The sequence below is a fragment of the Balaenoptera physalus genome (genome assembly GCF_965194825.1).
Source record: "Balaenoptera physalus genome assembly, chromosome: 15".
Taxonomy (NCBI): Eukaryota; Metazoa; Chordata; class Mammalia; order Artiodactyla; family Balaenopteridae; genus Balaenoptera; species Balaenoptera physalus.
In genome coordinates this window covers 46,618,134-46,638,853 of record NC_138894.1, presented here as the reverse complement: position 1 = coordinate 46,638,853, position 20,720 = coordinate 46,618,134, and the positions used below count along the sequence as shown (strand labels likewise).

Here is a 20,720-nt window from a genome sequence, read left to right as displayed (position 1 = left end):
CCTAATAGTCCTAGTTGATGAGGAAAAGCACTTCTTTCAAGAAAAATGCCAGCTATGAATGTAGACAGAATTTGAAAATCACAATTTGCAACCCCTAAGGACATAATTAAGTCAAGAATTATCAGTGGATGATAAAACTACTAGGTAAAAGTTTGATAGAGAGCTGGATATTCACCTGGTGCCAAAATTATCACCTCACAGATCACTAGCTAGTTCCAAGATGATTGTCACCACATAAACCCAGTGGTCAATCTTAATATCAACAACAATGGAATAACCAGAGCTTCATTATGTGACTCCTAGTTACACCATTATGTGATGCAGTGTTTAGCCTGAATCTAACTAAGACTTCAGAGTTAACTTCCAACAATAGAAAATATGGGGGTTATTATTAAATGACAATCAGAAAAATCCAGAAATTAGGACATTCTAGGGAACAACTATCCTGGTCTTTCCAAGTCAGTGTCATAGGAAAAATAAAAAGCTGGAGGGTGTGAGAGGGAGATAAGGAGGGACGGGAAAAGGAGTGTCTGTTCTAGATTAAAGTACACTTCAGAGACCCAACAACCAAATGCAATCATAGTTCTTGATTGGATTCTAATATGAACAAACTTGCTGCAAAGACATTTTGGGGACAAGTGGGGGAAACTTGGGAGTGTTGATATTATTGTGGTTCTGTAGGGAAGTGTTCTTATTTAGATATGCATATCAGAACATTTAGGCGTGAGGTGGGGGTGGGGGAATTGGACAAAGACAGTCAAAAGGTACAAACTTCCAGTTACACGACAACTAAGTACTAGGGATGTAATGTACAACATGATAAATACAATTAACATTGCTGTATGTTATATATGAAAGTTAAGAAAGTAAATCCTGAGTTCTCATCAAAAGAAAAAAATTTTTTGCTATTTCTTTAAATTTGTATCTATATGAGATGATAGATGGTCACTAAACCTACTGTGATAATCACTTCATGATGTATGTGTTGGGTTGGTCAAAAAGTTCGAGTTTTTCCATAAGATGTTACAGAAAACGAAATTTTTGGCCAACCCAATAAATCAAATCATTATGCTGTACACCTTAAACTTACAGAGTGCTATTTGTCAATTATATCTCAACAAAACTGGAGGAAAAAAATATTAGGAGTGAAATATTTAGAAGTCACAATGTCTGTATTTAAAAAAACTTCAATTTAAAAAAAGTGAAACATATGACAAAATGTTAAAATAATTATTAAATCTAAGTGATAGGTATATGGCTTTATTCCACTACTCTCTCTACTTTTCTGCACATTTGTAATTTTCATAATAAGGATAAAAAGCATTTTTAATATCTAGCATTTGTGAAGGTTTAAGGAAATAGACCATCTCATACACATTGTTGGTTAGAGTGTAAATTGGTATAACCTTCTTGGGGGACAATTTGGAATATATAAATTTTATTTATTTATTTATTTATTTCTTATTGAAGTATAGTTGATTTACAATGTTGTGTTAGTTTCATGTGTACAGCAAAGTGATTCAGTTATACATATATGTATAAATTAGATTCTTTTTTTAGATTATTTTCCATTATAGGTTACAAGATATTGAGTATAGCTCCCTGTGTTGTACAGTAGGTCCTTGTTGTTTATCTATTTTATATATAGTAATTTGTATCCGCTAATCCCAGACTCCTAATTTACCCCTCCCCCCTTCCCCCTTTGGTAACCATAAGTTTGTTTTCTATGTTTGTGAGTCTATTTCTGTTTTGTAAGTTCATTTTTATCATTTTTTATTATTTTTAAAATATTTATTTATTTATTTGGCTGCGCCAAGTCTAGTTACAGCACTCAGGATCTTTAGTTGCAGCCTGCAAACTTTTAGTTGCGGCAGGTTAGGATCTAGTTCCCTGACCAGGGATCGAACCCCGGCCCCCTGCATTGGGAGTGCAGAGTCTTAGCCACTGGACCACCAGGAAAGTCCCATTTGTATCATTGTTTTAGATTCTGTGATATGTTTTCGATATCATATTTGTCTTTCTCTGTCTGATAAATTTTATTTTTAAATATACATACCCTTTGACATAGTAATTCCATCATTAAGAATCTATTAATGACTAATGATACAAGTGTAGAGGATATATGTATAAGGATGTTTACTATAGCATTATTTATAATATAAACAAATCTGAGACAAATGAACCAGTGAAATGGTTAAATATATTTTGATAAACATTACATATTATTTATGATAAAGAATACCATATTACTGTTAAAAAGAAAAAGTAGGTGTATATTTCCTATATTGGTTTGCTAGGGCTTCCATAAGAAAGTAACACAGACTAGGTGGGAGGCTTAAACAACAAAGATTTATTTTCTCACAGTTCTGGAGGCTAGAAATCTGAGACAACATGTCAGCAGGGTTGGTTTCTTCTGAGGCCTCTCTCCTTGGCTTGTAAGTGGCCGTCTTCTCCTGTGCTTTCACATTGCCTTTCCTCTGTGCCATCTGTGTCCAAATTTCCTCTTCTTATAAGGACATCAGTTGTACTGGAGTAGGGGCCACACTAATGACCTTATTTAAACTCTCCAAATATAGTCACATTCTTGGGTGCTGGAAAATAGAACTTCAACATATGAAATTTTGGGGACACAATTCAGTCCATAACATTTACTACCATAGAAAGATGCTCATGATTTTTTTGGTTAAAAAAAAATCAAAGAGCAGGACAACACGTGCAGTATGACCCCTTTATTTTTTTTTTCAAAATTAAAAAACAATAAAATCAAAACCTCTGGTACATGTTTATATGTGGTTTGGGTTATATTGAAAACCTTCTGGAAGGATAGATACCCAGCCGTTAATAATGGTTCCCTGGGGAGTAAAAATGGAGTTAGGAATGGAAGGGAGGGAGAGATTTCCACTCTTTCTTTTCTTTTTTTACAAACATAGGTTACATTTGTGTTTTGTTTTGTTTTGTTTTTTTGATGTGGACCATTTTTAAAGTCTTTATTGAATTTGTTACAATATTGCTTCTGTTTTATGTTTTGGTTTTTTGACCATGAGGCATGTGGGATCTTAGCACCTCCTGCATTGGGATCAGGGATCGACTGACCAGGGATCGAGCCCGCACCCCCTGCATTGGAAGGCAAGTCTTAACCACTGAACTGCCAGGGAAGTCCCATGGGTTACATTTGTAATTGGAAAATTTTAGCTTAAAAAGTACAGCTACAATGTAGACCACCCCCCCCACACACACACAAAGGAAAACATATTCTTCCTTGAAAGAAAGTGTCCTTATTGAAATGGGGGTTGGGGACTGGCATTTGATCCCAGGTAGACTAACAAAGATGGGGAAAATGGGAAGAAACAACTAAAAATGAGGCAAACTACAAATAATAACGTAAAACAGAATTAAAAAGTATTGTTCTGATGTTGACTTTGATAATTACATAAATAAAGGCTTAAAGCTGTCTTTGAAACACTTTAGGATTTCCTTGAACTAGTAGAATTGAAAGCAGAGTTTACCTTTCTTCCAAGTTACAGCAGCAGGTAAGAGCAAACAAAGCATTCTATACAGAGAAAAAAGCAAAACAAAAGCATTCTATAAGAGAAAAAAGAGAAAGGAAAGAAGGAAAAGAAATATTTCAAAATTAAATACATAAACAAAGAGAAAAATTAGGAGATAAGAGTTATGGTAATCAATATAAATAAGAGTTAGATTTATCGAATCCTATGTTCCTGGCGCTGAGCTAAGGACTCTGCCCCGTGCAGATAACAGAATCAGCCTGCAACTCTTTCTGGCTTTGGGGTTTGAAACAAGGCTGAGCCCTGAAGAGAACTCTGTGCAGCTAGTAACAAATGTCTTGGTTAGAAACCTTGAGGAAAGGAGACTTTCTGTCTCCCAGTCTGGCAAGATTCCCTAAACTGCTGGGGAGATGGGGAGAGGTAGGAGAAGAATTAGCCCTGTGATGCTTCTGGGCTGAGACCACAAGCCCTTCCGATGAGCCCTAGACAAAACCTAGAGGCAGCAAGGACCCTCGAGGCCCATGTGCCAAGAGGACAGGAAGGTGCATTTACCAGGGCCCAGGGCCAGATGTACACAATTTGCCCTAACTCCCCCAATACCTAAGTCTCAAGAAGTGGGAAGGGAAAGACCCAGGATAACCAAGACTGTCAGCCAGCTCAGAAGAATGCGGGGCTCAGGGTCAAAAATTAAGTTTTAGAAAATAAAGTGATATTTCTTGCATGTCTGAACTTTTGGACTGAGATTCATATTGGCTATACATACTCTTCTCATTTAATTCTCTTACAATCCTATTCATTTTCCAGATGACGAAAGGACTTTTTAAGGTTAATTTCCCTCAGGTCACAAAACTAGCAAGTAGCAAAACTAGAATTCAAATTTGGGTTTCCCTCACACTGAAGCTCATGCTACCTATTACTGTATCCTGCTTGGGATAGGTTTGCCTTCTCCCTACCACCTGCACCCAATCCCTACTCCCAAATCTTGCTGATTTAACCGAATACCCTATTCCAGGAAGCCACTATTGACCTTCCCAGCCCTCAAGTTTAGGCGGCTTGCTTTAGGCTTCCCTAAATGCCCTGACCCCATCTTATCATGGACCATACTATATTTTAATGATCTTTGTATATGCTTGTTCTCCTTCACTAGACTGTGAATTCTCAAGAGCGGGAATTAAGTATCTCCTGTGCCTGACACATAGTAGGCTATTTAGTTCTACAACAGAAGAATATCACTTATATTTGACTGTTTCCTCACTAAACTCTAAACTCCATAAAATTAAAGAATATACATCTGGTTTTATGCACGATTAAAGCACCGGAGCCTCACACAGTGCTTGGCACAGATTAGATTTTCAATAAATATTTTTGAATGAATAATTCTGTCTTCTCTATGATTCTGTCTTCTCTATCTACTGTGTCACATTCCAAGAAAAAGCAGCTTCTTGACATTCTTTTCCTTGTAACGACTTAGCGTTTTAAATTGTTTCTGCCCTTTAACTTTTTAAAATTTGTCATCATTTTCCCGTTTTCATCCTCACATTCACACGGAACATGATCTCCACTATTTGAAAGTGTGCGATTTTGATTCAGCCTTGTATTTATCCTCCTATTGCAAACTGCCAGCCTTCCTATCAACCTCCCTTACCTAACTGCTAGAATGCCATGAACCAGGGGCGGTACTTAGAGGTGAACAGTTAGCCTCCAATTTACAGGCTTGCTTCTCTCCGGGGTAACTGCAAAGTCACACGTTCCTGGGTGTGACCTTTTCACGACATAATCTCCTCAACGAGTGGGTTGATTAGATTATTTATGACTATAACCGATTACATTAAAAGTGTGGTAAAATGGAAGAGTTAAAATAGTATTCGCTAGGCAAGGCTGTGAAGTTTTAAAATATATATGATATAGGCTTTCATAAGAGAATAAGAGAAACAAGGAAAACATGTTCCAATTACCTTCCAAGCAGTTAGCCTGGATTGACAGTCGCACTGACAAAGGAGGGGACCAAACGCTCCTTCGTACCGGTGTTGGCAGCCGGAGCCGGCGCCTCTGTGGGCGGGGCCACCGGAGCCTCCAGGGACCCAAAGGGAGAGGGGGCGGGGTCAAGGCGGGTCCAGGCCTTCGGGGGCGTGTCCAGGCCTTCGGGGGCGGGGCCGCAGCGCGCGAGGGGCAGGCTGGGAAGCGGCGCCATATTGGCGTCGGCCGCGCTGTATTGTCATAAATAGAGCCGGTTTTCTGGTGTTTTCACTACTCGGTTGGATGCCTCGGCCGTAGTAAGTGAGAGAGTGAGCGAGCAAGCGAGCTACAAGCGAGCGGAGGAAAGTGGACAGGAGGAGAAGGGAAGAGCAAGAACAGGACTCCAGAGCGAAAGACTCGCCGGTGAGGGAGGCGCAGGAAGCGATGAAAGAGATGTCTGCGTAAGTGGTGGGGGCCGGCGGTTGGGGGCGAGGCATAACGGGGTGGGCTGGGGTGGCCGGCCTGGCACCCCGTTTCTGTTCCCTGCCCCTCGCGCCGTGCCCTGAGCTCTCTCGGTGGTCTCCTTCCCCTCTCCCGGCCGTTCGGCAAGGGCACCTCCCCTACACCCGGCGGCTCACCTGGCCACCGCTGCACAGACTCGGGGACTGCAGGAGTCCCCATCTGCCCCTGGCTGCCCTACCTCTGAGGACGCCCCCAGACAAGGTTGCGGCGGAAGAGAGGCGCGTGTGTCCGTGGGGAGAAATTGTCGGTCACTCTCCTGCCCCCAGCGCTGTCTGAGCCGGTCTCTGCTCCTGTCTGCATTGGCGCAAATACCATCCCCCTCCCTCCCCCTCCTCCTTTCCTGACCGGCTGTCTCCACGTCTCCTGGAGTGAATGACCTATCCCAGCCCATGGGTTTCTCTTTCGTAATGACTATGGTCTTTTCACCCTCCCTTGGTCTCCCCACCTATCCACAGTACATCTGCCGGTCTATACCTCCTGCTCATACTTTGATAAGTCAGAAACAGTGTCCATGCTTGGCAAGATTTTGTTGTAGCTTCTTACATTTTGGTTTATTAGGAAATAATTTAAACATACAGAAAAATGCAGAGAATAACATAAGCATCATTTGTGTAGCCACCATCCATCTCTCCCAAAGCATAACGTTCCGTGTGTGTGTGTGTGTGTGTGTGTGTGTGTACACACATACCTTTATTTAAAAGAAAACAAGCATACCGAATACATCTGAAGGATTCTGTTACCTTCTTCACTGGTCCATCCACCTCCCTCTCCAGAGTTCCCCACAGTTCCAAATTTGATGCTTATTGCTGCATGTTTTTTTATGCTATTACTACATATGTATGTGTCCATAATTGGCATTGTTTTACTTGTTTTTAAGCTTTATATAACTAGTATCACACTTGTCATTCAACAACTTCTTTAGTGCAACATAGTATCTTTGAGATTTGTCCATGATAGTATTTTCAGCTCTAATTAATTCATATTAACTACTGTATTGTATTCCATTGTAGGGATATACCCTAATTTAGTCCTTTTCCTGTTAGTGATTATTTTAGGTCATTTCTAAGTTCTTTTTGTTTGTTTTTAATGTTACAGTGTGGCAGTGAACATTTTTGTACATGTCTCCTTGTACACTTGTACTAGACTTGCTCCAGGGGTGTTTACTTATAAGTGGAATTGATGAGTGGAAGGGAATGTGGAATTCTGTTGCTTGCTTTTTTTTCCTGTCTAGATGAGGGAGGTTCAGAATAATGGATTTGGAATTTTAGTGCTAGTAGGGACCTTGATAGCCAACTTTTTCAGCATAGAGATAAGAAAGTGGGGCCCAAGGTAGCTGGTGTCATAGACTTCACTTAGAGAATGAAGAAAACAGTTAACTAGAGTGACAGAATGTTAGGATAAACTGTGATGTAAGCAAGGAATGTTAATGTCGGTTTCCAGGGAACAAATCTAGTTGTGATTTCTTTTTAAAAGCTAGACTATTTCACAAGGACCTGCTAATGGGATGTTTTTGTTTCTGGGGGGGGGGTATTGTTTTTACTTAGAGCTTTCTTTCAAGTGGCTGACTGCTTTTCAAAGACTGACTGTAGATGGTACTTGACTTAAGTCTGCAGGGTGTGTAGTGGAGGTGGCCCTGGCCCAGCTCCCATTCAGGCTCTTTGCATTTGAGCTGAGTGGTGTTGGTACAGCTGTCCTGATGCCAACACAGCCTGCTTTTGGCTTGAAAAGACATCCTAACCATGCAAGCTTGAGGCAGTATGAATAGTCCTTCATCAACATAAGCACAAAATATCCTTTTTTCCTTAAAAAAAAAAAGCGGGGGCTCCAACCATTAGTATTCAGTAAACTTTTAAGGTAGCTAAAGTAATGAGTGGATTGAGAGATTTAATGTATCAGTATATCATACTTTAAATTTTTTCTGCTGTTTCATTTTTCTTGAACAGAAACACCATGCTGGACAGCCAGCGTCAACAAAAGCATTATGGAATCACCTCTCCAATTAGCTTGGCATGTCCGAAAGAAATTGATCATATTTACACACAGAAATTAATTGATGCCATGAAACCATTTGGAGTGTTTGAAGATGAGGAAGAATTGAACTACAGGTATGTCACTTAAAAATGCAAAATATTTTATAGTACATTCTTTAATCATTAATTCTATGAACATATATCAAGTACCAATTATGTCCCTGCCTAGGGATATAAAAATGACAAAATGAAGAGAAAACTTGGCCCTCCTGGAGTTTATATTTTAGTTGAAGGTTAGAGGAGGAAACTAACAATTAGCCAAGTAAGTAAAATAAATACAGTGTTACACATGACAAGTGCTGCTGAGAAGAATGAAGCTGGGAGAGGAGGTTGTCAGGGAAGGCCTCATTGATATTTGAGGGAAATTTTAAAGGTGAGGGAGGAGCTTTGTGGGTATGAGGGAAGAGCATTCTAGGTAGAAGGCTTGAGGTGGGAGTGTACCTGGTATATTTAAGAAATAGACAGCAGGGTAGCCTAGGTATGTGAAGTAGAGTGAATAAGAAGGGGAATGTGGGCTTAAAGTAAATGAGGTGGGAAGGAGCTTGGAAGGAAAGGTCACTTAGGACCTTGAAAGCCATTTATAATGGTTTTGGCTTTTACTCTGAGTGAGATGGGAAGCTGTTAGGATTTTGAGCAAAAGATTGACATGATTTACTCATGTTTAACATAGTCACTCTGGCTGCTTTACCGAGCATAGTCTGAAGGGGGGTCAAAGGCAGAAGCAGGGAAACTAGTTAGGAGGCTATTATAATAACCCAAGGAAAAACATGATGGTGGCCAGAACTAGGGATGGCAGTGGAAGTGATAAGAAGTAGTAGAATTCTGGATGTATTTTAAAAGTAGGGTGGTTTAATGACTGTGGAATGTGAGGGGGTGGGAGGGGAGGGGTCAAGGATGATGCCAAGATTTTTGGTCTCAGCATCTCGAAGGATGGGATTCCATTACCTGGGGAAGGCTGAAGGAGAAGCAGGTTCGGACAGATCAGGAATTCAGTTTTTCATGTGTTATCTTTGAAATGCCTCAACTCTTCTATCTTTCTTTTTTTTTTTTTAAATCTGGATTTGGATATGCCATTGGTTGCAAGTTTGTTTTAATATCAAATTGCTTTTATTAAGTAAATTTTATAAAAATTAGCCAATAAATTATTTACCTGTTTTTATTATCCAAAAACTCATAACTGTCAGTGAGAGAATGCTAACCTCTATTATCACCACACTGAATTGATTTTATTCCATAGTAAGGCCAAGAAAGTTGACAGTTCAGTTGGCCTCTGCAGCTTTATTGAAGGTAATTTTGATTTTTTTATTAGGCTTTTTGAATTTTGAAAATAGCTCAAAGACCAAAATACTGTCATCACATTTATCGTCTCTTTGGAACTCTTAGGAACCTAAGAATGCCAAAGAGATGTGCCATGTGTCAACAGATGTGATAGCATTAGCACGTGTATAATATGCTTTTACTCTAGCACCAACACAAAGGTACTGCCTATATGTTTAATTACTTTTTAAAATACTGTTTGTTTTTGGTGTTTGTTTGTTTTCATCTAAAGCATGTTATTTTTTATTATAGGCTGGTTGTTCTTGGTAAACTGAACAATTTAGTAAAAGAATGGATTTCTGAGGTCAGTGAGAGTAAGGTAAGACTCTAAACCAAATTGAATTCATAGTTTCATTATGTCCTGGTAGTAAGATGCAGAGTTGAGAATAATCAGAGATACATTAAAACTTTTTAGTATACTTGGAAATGAATTGGTATAGATATTGAGTCCTAAATAAGTGAGGATTTACCCCAGAGGTAGCCAGTGTCTGACTGCAATTCCACATAAATGTCTTGCTTGACTCACATGTAGTAGATCAAAATTTAAATACTGAGATTTTACTTTAAAAGCCAGATTGCAGACTTATTGTGAAATACCAGGTCTGGCAGCACTGGGCCTTCTTTTGTGCAAGGCAGAGAGAGGCTTGAATGGAATTGGGCTCCTCCCCTTCGGTGCTTCATGGTCCCCATCACTCCCTGCTCTCTCTGACACAGCAACTGTCATTTATCAGTTTCTGTGTTTCTTATGTGTATACTTTTGTCATTTGCATACCTGCCTGGCCCATGAGACATAGGAGTTTGCAAACCCTAATTTATACTTACACAACTTTTTCCCCCCTCTGGTAGCTTAACTATTTTTCTTCTAAAATCGATTACATTTTTCTTGCTTTCTTAGAGTATTTTGAGTATAATTGAATTCTCATTTGTCAGGGAATCATCACTATGAATATTATTTTACTGGCTATAGTAAAATGAGGTAGGGCATGTTCAACTGGGTAATACTATTTGCCCCTTCACTAAGTGGCTCAAACTGTTGTATTTTAAATTTTAGGTTTTTTTTTTTTTTTTAACCGTTTTCCCATCTCTTAACAGCATTCAGCTGAAAGTTAATGGCTCACAGCAGTAGTGTCTCTCTGTCAAATCCCTTTCTGCCCATTAATCTGCATCAGTTTAGAAATTAGATAAACACCTGTTAGAATTCTTTCTTTTACAACTTTTATTATTTCCTTCTGTACTTATGATACATATATAAAATTGGTTCTTTTAAAAAATGGGCTCTGAATAAGGTTATGAGGGACTGTGCTAATCTACAGTCATTGAGTTTAAATAAATGGTCTTTACGCTGCTTACTTTTGCTGCCAAATGACTGGCTCATTTGTGAGCTCACAGCAGGGTTGTCAATAGTAGAGGTTTTCAGTTAGGTTGAATTCTGAGCAGGTGAAATGCTAGTCATGAGTAATAATAAAAAAAAAATTTCATGCTTGTTTCTCTGCTACTAGCTGATGAACTCCTTAAGAAATAAACCTGTCTTATTCACCTGTGCAACCTCAGGACAGAGCTCAGGCATTGAATAAATGTCAGCCCATAATTGCTATGGGTATGCAAACCAGATACACAACTTGCTAGAATTATTTTAAAATCAGAGTATCAAGCTTTTTGACTTCTTGTGTGGTCTTTATGTCAGCTGATGTGGTTGTGCTGAGGTCTTTGCTCCCATCCGTATTCTAGGCTACATCAAGGGAAGTCAAGTGTTAAACTATTAACAAAAGAGGCTAGATTACTTTATTGAGAGATACACCTAACTAATTTTCTTACTGTGTGGTTTTTTGCACCTAAAAGAAAAATCCAGTAGAATCTGTTCCAAGGTCAAAAGGTTTTTTTGTTTTTAATTATTTAAATTGCTTTTTCCCTCATTTCATTCACATCAGTGCTTTAATCTGCAAAGACCAGCAGCTGGTTTCCATTTAATTTCTAGGCATAAAACCATTGTTAAAAGTTTGAGGCTTTGCCACTATTTGGCATTTTTTAAGCAAAGAAAATAAAATATCTAATCATTTTAAAAATTTTAATTGGTTTTAACATCGTTATTTGGATAGATAAGGTGATTGGTCTTTTTTTATATCATTATAATTCCCTTTCATTTATGCATATTTTACTTTGAAAAATATCTGAAGGATTTGAGTTAGATCAAAGATCATTTTAATATTCTACACACAGTTGGAATATTTAAAGTTTAAACAGTCCAGAACTCCAAGTCAGATCATTTTAGTTAAATACTGTGGTTTGTGGGGAAAATACTCTGTGATTCAGTTTATCACTTTCTCATAAATCAAGAAGAAATCATGCTTTTCAAAGTAGGAAGGTAAACTAAAAGGGGCTTCTCTATCCTTTTGATTCATGTTAGTCATCAATAATTTTATTAACTCTTTCTAGCTATTATTTGTGGTACTCTTGAAACATGTCCGTTAAACAGAGAAAATAAACATAATGTCCTGTTATGCAGATACTTATAGTCAATTTCATTAGCAGATATTACTCTTTGGAACTTGGACTGGGCATTTTGGGGAAGTAGAAGTAGTAGACATAGTTCTCACCTTCAGGGAATTCAAATATAGTTGAAGAGATGGAACTAACATACACAGAATAAAAAAAGTCAGTAAATGTAGTATAAAAGTGGTTAAAGATAATAACAGTAGAGGAGCACAGGAGGAAAAAAGAGCTTGTTACGAGGTGGATAATCAAAGAAAGCTTCATGAGGGAGGTGGAACTTGAAGTGATCTTTGAAAATTAGATGGTATTGAGATACCCAGAGAGGATGGCAAGCATTTGAGAGAAGGAAAATGGCAAGTGCAATGGAAAGGAGACTAGGTTATGTAACATGTTGGCAGTTGGAGCGTCAGAAGGGAATATCAGGAGACAAGGCAAGAAAGATCCTTAAGAGCATACTGTGGAAGTCCTTGGGATCCAAGGATCAGTATCCGTAGAAGAATGCATTGGCAAGTTTTGAGCAGAAGAGTTATGTAATAGAGTTAATTTAAGAACACCAGCCAGTGAATTTTTAACAAAATGGAGTAAGAAATAAAGACTGATGGCAAGAGGGTAACTTACGATACTGTTAAATAGCACAGAATGGGAGTGGGTGGGGAGAAAGTGACATGTGAGGGATATAACCTAAGAATTGGTAAGCCAGGAAGAATAATAATGACTTATAGGTATGGGCAGTAAGGAAAATAAGGAACAAAAGTAGAGAACTCAGGAGGTATACCTGGTTTATCATAGGAAGAATTTTTTGCTAGGTTTCAGGCAAGGATATTGAAGTGGATCAGAAAGTCTGAGTGAAAATATCTGATGGGCAGTTAGAATTGGCTCTAGAGAGAGGTGAAAAGTAGCGTAATTCTGGTACAACCAAAAATATGTTAATTAAAGTTGTTAGATTAGCTCTCATAAGGAGATCATGTCAAGAATTACCCCACTTTCTTGCAGAAATATTACAGAGCTAGAATCAATAAGTTAAGCATATCTGTCACAAAAACTAAAGGGGAGATGGTATTAGTCAAGAGTATGATAACTGTAGAGAGCTGAAAGTGCATTAATTTGGTAGTTGCAAGTTCCTTGGTGACTATTAAGAGTGATGGAGCCAAATCAGGTAATTTGGGGGGACAGGTAGGGTCAAGTGATAAAAAAATGTTTTTCTTAAGATAGAGATGTGTGCATGTATACTGGACACAAATTTGTCTTGTCTTTCCTCTGGGAATACCTTCATTACTTCAGCTGCAATCAAAAAAGCTCTGAAGTACTTTTACAAATGTCAGCTCACCAAACTTGACAAATGTAGTACATATCAGTAGCATTTAGGCAATTTTTTAAAATTGAGGTATAGTTGATTTACAATATTATGTAAATTTCAGGTGTACAACATAGTGATTCTCAATTTTTAAAGGTTATATACTCCACTTATAGTTATTATAAAATATTGGCTATATTCCCTGTGCTATACAATATATCCTTGTAGCTTATTTATTTTATACATAGTAGTTTGTACCTCTTAATTCCCTACCCCTATCATGTCCCTCTCCCTTTCCCTCTCCCCACTAGTGACCACTAGTTAGTTCTCTGTATTTGTGAGTCTGTTTCTTTTTTGTTATAGTCACTAGTTTGTTTTATTTTTTAGATTCTACATGTCAGTGATATCATACAGTGTTTGTCTTTCTCTGTCTGACTTATTTCACTAAGCATAATACCCTCGAAGTCCATCCACGTTGTTGCAAACGGCAAAATTTTATTCTTTTTTATGGCTAATATTCCATTTTGTATATATACCGCATCTTTATCCATTCATCTGTTGATGGACACTTAGTTTGCTTCCGTGTCTTGGCTATTGTAAATAATGCTGCTATGAACATTAGGGTGCATATCTCTTTTCAAATTAATGTTTTCATTTTCTTTGGCTATATACCCAGGAGTGTAATTGCTGGATCATGTGGTAGTTATTTTTTTTTAAATTATTTATTTATTATTTGGTTGTGCCTGGTCTTAGTTGCTGCAGGTGGGCCCCTTAGCTGCGGCTCAAAGGCTCCTTAATTGTGGCTCGCTGGCTCCTTAGTTGCGACGCATGGGCTCCTTAGTTGCGGCATGCAAACTCTTAGTTGCGGCATGCATGTGGGATCTAGTTCCCTGACCAGGGATCAAACCCAGGCTCCCTGCATTGGGGGTGTGGAGTCTTAACCACTGCGCCACCAGGGAAGTCCCTGGTAGTTCTGTTTTTAGTTTTTTTTAGGAACCTTACTACTGTTTTCTACAGTGGTTGCACCAATATACATTCCCACCAATAGTCTACAAAGGTTCCTTTTTCTCCGCATCCTCGTCAACATGTATTAGAGCATTTAGACAATTTTAATGCTAAATAATTTGAACAATTGAATGCCTTAAAAATTTTTTAATTTTATTTTAGAATCTCCCACCTTCTGTTGTGGCTACTGTTGGTGGAAAAATTTTCACCTTTGGCTCCTATAGGCTTGGAGTACACACCAAAGGTAATTGCTTTTCTATGTTTTACTGATAAGAACTTTCAATAACAAACTTACTTGTCGTTCATAATTAGAAAATACAGAGGAAAAAATTCCCATTATCTCACTACTAGAGTACTATATTATTTCCTATATTCATCTTACATAGTTTCTTCTGTACATATGTTTGTGTATACAAAAATGTAATACATATTCAATATACTGTTCTTGATAATAAATACTTTGATTTGCAGGAGCTGACATTGATGCACTTTGTGTTGCTCCAAGACATGTGGAGAGATCTGATTTTTTTCAGTCTTTTTTTGAAAAATTGAAACATCAAGATGGCATTAGAAACTTAAGAGTAAGTATCCTCTCGTATTTAATAATTTGAATTTGTTAACAGATAACTGCAAAAGCTAGGGCTTATGATGGTTGACGTATTTCTTAAGAAGTTGCTGTATCTTGTTAAAATAACAGTAATGACTAAAAACATGGGCTTTTTAGTTATACACACCTGCGTTAAATCTAGAATCTACCACATACTAGCTCGTGGATTTTGGTCAAGTTACCTATTCTCTCTGAGTCTCAGTTTCCTTAGCTATCAAATGAAGATCTAGTGATAACATTCTTATAAAGTTTTTTTGGAGGATTGATGAGATAATTTACATAAATCATTTACTATAATATCTGATAAATGGTTGGTGCACAGCAATTGGTGGCTCATTATGTATAATGTTCAACTAGTAACTCTTTATGTGTGTATATCTAGCCATTCATTCAGCAAATAAAATTTCAGCACCAATGATTCATCAGATACTGGCCTTAGTCCCACAAATACAAGAGCGAACAAGATAGTTTATGTGAGGGAGGGACTGGGGGTACTAAACAAACAGGTAGTTTTAATGCAATCTCAAGTGCTTGGATAAGGAAGCTCAGAGAATTTGTGTTATTTGGGTGTCTGGGAATGGAGAAGGAGGTTAAGAATTTGTTAGGTTGGGGAATTCCCTGGTGGTCCAGTGATGAGGATGCCAAGCTACCAGTGCAGGGGGCGAGGGTTTCATCCCTGGTCGGAGAACTAAGATCCACACATGGCAGTGGGGCCAAAAAATTTACAAAAAAGAAAAAAAAATTGTTAGGTTGGGGGATTAAAGAAGGCTCAGAGAAACGTTTCTACTAAATCCAAATGATAAAGATTTTTTTTGATAGATTAGTCATGGGATCTGATATTTTAATATCTAACACTAGTGCTTTTTGTAAATAATCAGTTTTCAGCTAAGTTCAACAAATAGTAAATACCCAGATGATAGCAGTTCTGCCTGCCAGTTTCTGATGAATAGTTTTAGAAGGATAATATGTTAGGTAACTACTGTCATGGACATTTTGCGTATCTTAAACAACACAGTCACAAAGTAGAAGTGCTTGCATAGCTAGAATGAGAAACTAAGAAAATTTTCACTTTTCCTACTGAGTTAAATAAAAATTGGGAGAAAAAGTATTCATGTTATTGGCATTTGGGAAGGATAAAGGATTACACCTTATTTGTTATAATTGTTTTCTTTTTTTGTAGGCTGTAGAAGATGCCTTTGTTCCTGTTATAAAATTTGAATTTGATGGAATTGAAGTAAGTGTTAAATATTTTTCTGACTTTACAGTTGAACTATTTAACCTATATGGGTTTGTTTGTTTTATAGTTTAAAAATCAGACTTATATAGGCACGAATTTTAAGGAATCAAATAGTCTAGTCATGGTGAGTCCTTCCTCACCATGGGAAAGGAACCAACCTCCATCCCTACCCCCAAGATGTTTATACACATCCTTCTCATTCCCATAATCTCCTAAAATAATTATATTATTATAGTTTTAGTTGGAGCAGTATTCAGTGTTTATATTATTATGGTCTTATAAATAATGTTCAAAACTGGGCACAAAATGTACTAGGTTACCATTCTTTGCTGTGTGGCTTTTGTTTTCTTGGGAGTTAATGTTTTGTGTTTTATTTGCTTGATGTTTATACTTTGACTAATTCAAATTCAGTCTCTCCTAGTTGTCTAAATCTCCACTAAATAGATTTGGATTTCTCAGGTGTCATGTCATTATTGTCTTGAAAAAAATCTCACTGATTCTTCTCACTTCTTCTAATCCACACTGATTGTTCTCCATGACTGATATACAGCTGTCATTCTGACACCTTTCTTCTCTCATCCTGGGATTTCCTTTTGCTTCTCTCTTGAGTTTTCTTCTTTCTTGACTTACTTTCATTTTAGTGGCACTCATCCACCAGCTTCCTGAAAAAGAGCACATATTTTTGAGATCTTGAATGTTTACAAATATCTTTATTTTGTTCTCACACCAAATTGATAGTTTGGCTAAGCATAGACTTCTAGGTGGGAAATAATGTTTCTCAGAATTTTGAAGGCCTTGCTTCATTGTCTTCTAGCTTCCATACTCTGTTGAGGAGCGTGAGGCCAATTTGATTACTCATTGTTTGTATGTGACCTATTTTGTCTTTTTGGCCACTTGTGTGATTTTCTTTTCTTCTTTTTTCCCTGGTCTTCATAGTTGTAAAATTCATGGTAATACACTTTGTTTTGGTATGTGTCTTTTCAACCAAATGTGCTAAGGCACTCAAGTAGTTCTTTCAATTTGGAAATACCTGTCCTTCAGTTCTTGGAAATTGTATTGAATTCAATTGTGTTGCCCGCCTTTGTTTTCTGTCCTCTTTCTGGAACTCCTAACATTTGTATGTTGGACCCCCAGGACTGCCATTTTTTTTTTTTTTGGTTTTTTTTTTTTTTTTTACTTCTTCTTTCCCACTTATAACTACATCTTCATATTTTTGTTCTGCTTTTTTGGGGTTTTCTCATCTTCTAAATGTTCTCTTGTTTTCCATTTCTGCCATCATATTTTTAATTTCTAAGAATACTTTTTTATTCTCTAAATGTTCCTTTTTAAGAACTTATTTACAGCCTCCTGTCCTTATTTCCCAGATATAATATGTTTTATCTCTGCTTCCTTAGATCTGCTGAGTCTGTTACCATTTGTCCATCTGCTTTCCACATTTCATGGTTTTTACTGTTGTCTCCTTCTGTTCTCTTTGACTTAGTGGGTTATGCCTTTAAAAACAAAATAAAACTAAAACAAAAAAACAAAACAAAATTTTGCTGGTATTTTAGTGGGGTTCCAAGAGGGAGTGAATGTAAATGTGTTGGATCTGCCATCTTTATCTAGAAATTCACTTAGAAGGTTTTGATTTTTTTTAATGATTGGCAAAATTAAAATGCTTTCCCTTAATTTGAAAATTATTCTCCCAAAACTTTGCAGTGATTTTCCAATGTGATATTACCTGCATAGGCCTTTGGAAGTTTTGGTAGAACTTCCCAAACTAATAGAACTTTTTACATTTTTGAGGTGGGAAGGGGGGAGAATGGACTAAAAGGAGAAAAAGTAATATTTCTCTCTCTCTTTTTTTTTCATCTTTCCAAAGATTGATCTAGTCTTTGCAAGACTGGCAATACAAACCATATCAGATAATTTAGATCTAAGAGACGACTCTCGACTGAGAAGCCTTGATATAAGGTGTATTCGCAGCCTAAATGGTAAGCTTCTAAAAAGAAATCTTAGATACCTGCTTGAAAACAATTAGACAAATAGAGATCTTTTTGCAAAACTATTAATAGACTTTTTAAGAATTAGACAGACTCGGTTAAAAATGATGTAATTTTCTTTATACAAGTAATCTGATCACATTTAAGCATCTTAAAACACAAATTTACTTGAAATGTTTATGTTTATAGCAGTGGTCCTCAAACTTATTGGTCTCAGTACCCTTTTTTTTTTTTTTTTTTTTTAATTTTTATTTATTCATTTATTTATTTATTCATTCATTTATGGCTGTGTTGGGTCTTCGTTTCTGTGCGAGGGCTTTCTCTAGTTGTGGCAAGTGGGGGCCACTCTTCATCATGGTGCGCGGGCCTCTCACTGTAGCGGCCTCTCTTGTTGCGGAGCACAGGCTCCAGACGCGCAGGCTCAGTAATTGTGGCTCACGGGCGTAGTTGCTCCGCGGCATGTGGGATCTTCCCAGACCAGGGCTCGAACCCGTGTCCCCTGCATTGGCAGGCAGATTCTCAACCACTGCGCCACCAGGGAAGCCCCTCAGTACCCTTTTATACTGTATACATTTTTTGGACCACCCCCCCCCCAAGATCTTCTGTTTATGTGAGTTATAGTTATCAATTTATCATATTAGAAATAAAAACTGAGAAATTTTTAAGGTGTTTAACTATTAGTTCATTTTAAAATAACAATAGTAAACCCATTATAAGTGAATATAAATATATTTTTGTGTGAGAATGGCTTTTTTATTTTTTTGCATTTTTGCAACTCTTTAATATTTGACTTAATAGAACACAGCTAGATTCTCATATCTGCTTTTGCAGTCAATCTCTTGTAAAATTTTGTTTTGATTGAAGTATAGGGAGAAAATCTGGCCTCTTAAAGGTACGTAATTGGAAAAGGAAGGAGTATTTTCATAACCTTTTTAGATAATTGTGGGTATTCTTTAATACTACACCAAAACTTGACTGATGACAATTTCCTTTTTTTTTTTTTTTTTTAAATAATCTTTCTGGTGGAAGCCTCTTTTTTAAAATTTATTTATTTATTTATTTTTCTTTTTAAATTTTATTTATTTTATTTTTTGCTGTGTTGGGTCTTCATTGCTGCACGCGGGCTTTTCTCTGGTTGCGGCGAGCGGGGGCTACTCTTCATTGCGGTGCATGGGCTTCTCATTGCGGTGTCTTCTCTTGTTGCAGAGCACAGGCTCTAGGCGCGGGAGCTTCAGTAGTTGTGGCACACGGGCTCAGTAGTTGTGGCTCACAGGCTCTAGAGCACAGGCTCAGTAGTGGTGCACAGGTTTAGTTGCTCCGCGGCATGTGGGATCTTCCAGGACCAGGGCTCGAACCCGTGTCCCCTGCATTGGCAGGTGGATTCTTAAGCACTGCGCCACCAGGGAAGCCCAATTTCCTTTTTCTTTTCAACAGCTTTATTGAGGAGTAATTTCATACCATAAAATCCATCCTTTTTAGGTGTACGATTCAGTAGTCTTAGTATATTCACAGAGTTGTGCACCACAATCTGATTTTAGAACATTTTCGTCATTCTCAAACGATCCCTCATACCCATTTGCAGTCATTCCTTTTTCTAACCTCCCAATCCTAGGCAACCACTAATCTACTTTCTATCTCTATAGATTTGCCATTTCATACAAATGGGATCATATAATATGTGGTCTTTTGTGTCTGGCTTTTTTCACTTAGCATAATGTTTGTGAGGTTTATCCACGTTTGTAGCATATATCAGTAGTTTGTTCCTTTTTTTGCTGAATAAAAGTGATCTTTTTAAAGTGTTAATTAGAATATCAAACCTAAAACTGTATTAGTTAACTTCTTGTACTCTGTTGCATTAAAATCTATTGGTCTGTCTTATTCTTTGAATGGATCTTTTACCCATGCATGATTTTGTCCTATCATGCCTTAGTCATTTCGAAAATACTGGCTCACAAAGTTATTTGGATTGTCTAAATGTTAACACACATTTCATTATAAAATAATTTTTTAAAAAATCACATTCATTAATGTCACCACCAATCTCATTAGAAAAGTCTGAGTCTTGGAAAGCTGTCAAGCTCACACTAGCAGATACCAGTTGTCCAAAATTCTAATTTTTACTTGAAACTTCAAGTTTTATTATTGGCAACAAATTTTGTCATTTGTTTTCCTAGAAGTGAGGGGCTCACTTTGTTCATTTTTTAGGAAATGTCTGCTAAATACCCAAGTATGAATAACTGTAGTTGTCTTGTCAATCATTCTTTCAAGTAAAACTGGTGTTCCTTGAAAAAAACAGATAGTTCAGCTTACCTTGAACATGTTCAAACATCACACACGTTCCTTTCCTGTTTTCTAACTGCAAATTTGTGGTGAAGATAATATTGTCTACTATTTCAGTTTGTTGCCATGGCTTTGATTCACTGCTAAGACACCAGCAATTTTATCCACCACTGGTTTGGCACCATGAGTGCAAATGTTAACACAGTGAAACAGGCAAAGAAAACATTAATATTATAGAAATAGATTTGACCTAATAGATTCCCAGGAGTCCACTGGCCACACTTTGAGAACCACTGGTTTATATTGGGTTGGCCAAAAAGTTCATTCAGGTTTTTCCATAAGCTGTTATGGAAAAACCCAAATGAATTTTTTGGCCAACCCAATATTTTGTTTAACTTAATCATTGCATTTTGCTGTATTTCCAAGAGTGCAACAGTAAATCACAGTATTTGTGGATAAGGTTTGCATTAAAGCAATAACAGTTTTATAAGTTG

General features: G+C 37.3%; 1 protein-coding gene and 1 long non-coding RNA gene across 10 annotated transcripts in view; one reads left to right on the top strand and one right to left on the bottom strand.

Annotated features, from left to right (window-relative positions):
• Positions 1 to 2,330: 2,330 nt before the first annotated feature.
• The window catches only part of LOC309643697, a 108,781-nt gene continuing 90,391 nt past the window's right edge, over positions 2,331 to 20,720 (bottom strand). For 2 of the 7 annotated variants that reach the window (XR_014253983.1, XR_014253987.1), the window contains one exon: positions 2,331 to 2,591. This is a non-coding gene — a long non-coding RNA (uncharacterized lncRNA). Of the gene's footprint in view, positions 2,605 to 3,506; positions 3,551 to 5,461; positions 5,578 to 6,100; positions 7,920 to 15,973; positions 16,627 to 20,720 lie in introns of those variants that run through there. The other 5 variants (XR_014253995.1, XR_014253996.1, XR_014253997.1 and 2 more) reach the window with 5 other exon arrangements.
• The window catches only part of PAPOLG (poly(A) polymerase gamma), a 33,680-nt gene continuing 18,605 nt past the window's right edge, over positions 5,646 to 20,720 (top strand). The window contains exons 1-7 of one of the 3 annotated variants that reach the window (XM_082426573.1): positions 5,646 to 5,923; positions 7,928 to 8,089; positions 9,584 to 9,635; positions 14,283 to 14,364; positions 14,592 to 14,701; positions 15,908 to 15,961; positions 17,826 to 17,937. In XM_082426573.1, coding sequence (XP_082282699.1) covers positions 5,907 to 5,923; positions 7,928 to 8,089; positions 9,584 to 9,635; positions 14,283 to 14,364; positions 14,592 to 14,701; positions 15,908 to 15,961; positions 17,826 to 17,937 — 589 coding nt within the window. In that variant the 5' untranslated portion in view covers positions 5,646 to 5,906. Of the gene's footprint in view, positions 5,924 to 7,927; positions 8,090 to 9,583; positions 9,651 to 14,282; positions 14,365 to 14,591; positions 14,702 to 15,907; positions 15,962 to 17,825; positions 17,938 to 20,720 lie in introns of all 3 variants that reach the window. The other 2 variants (XM_082426572.1, XM_082426574.1) reach the window with 2 other exon arrangements.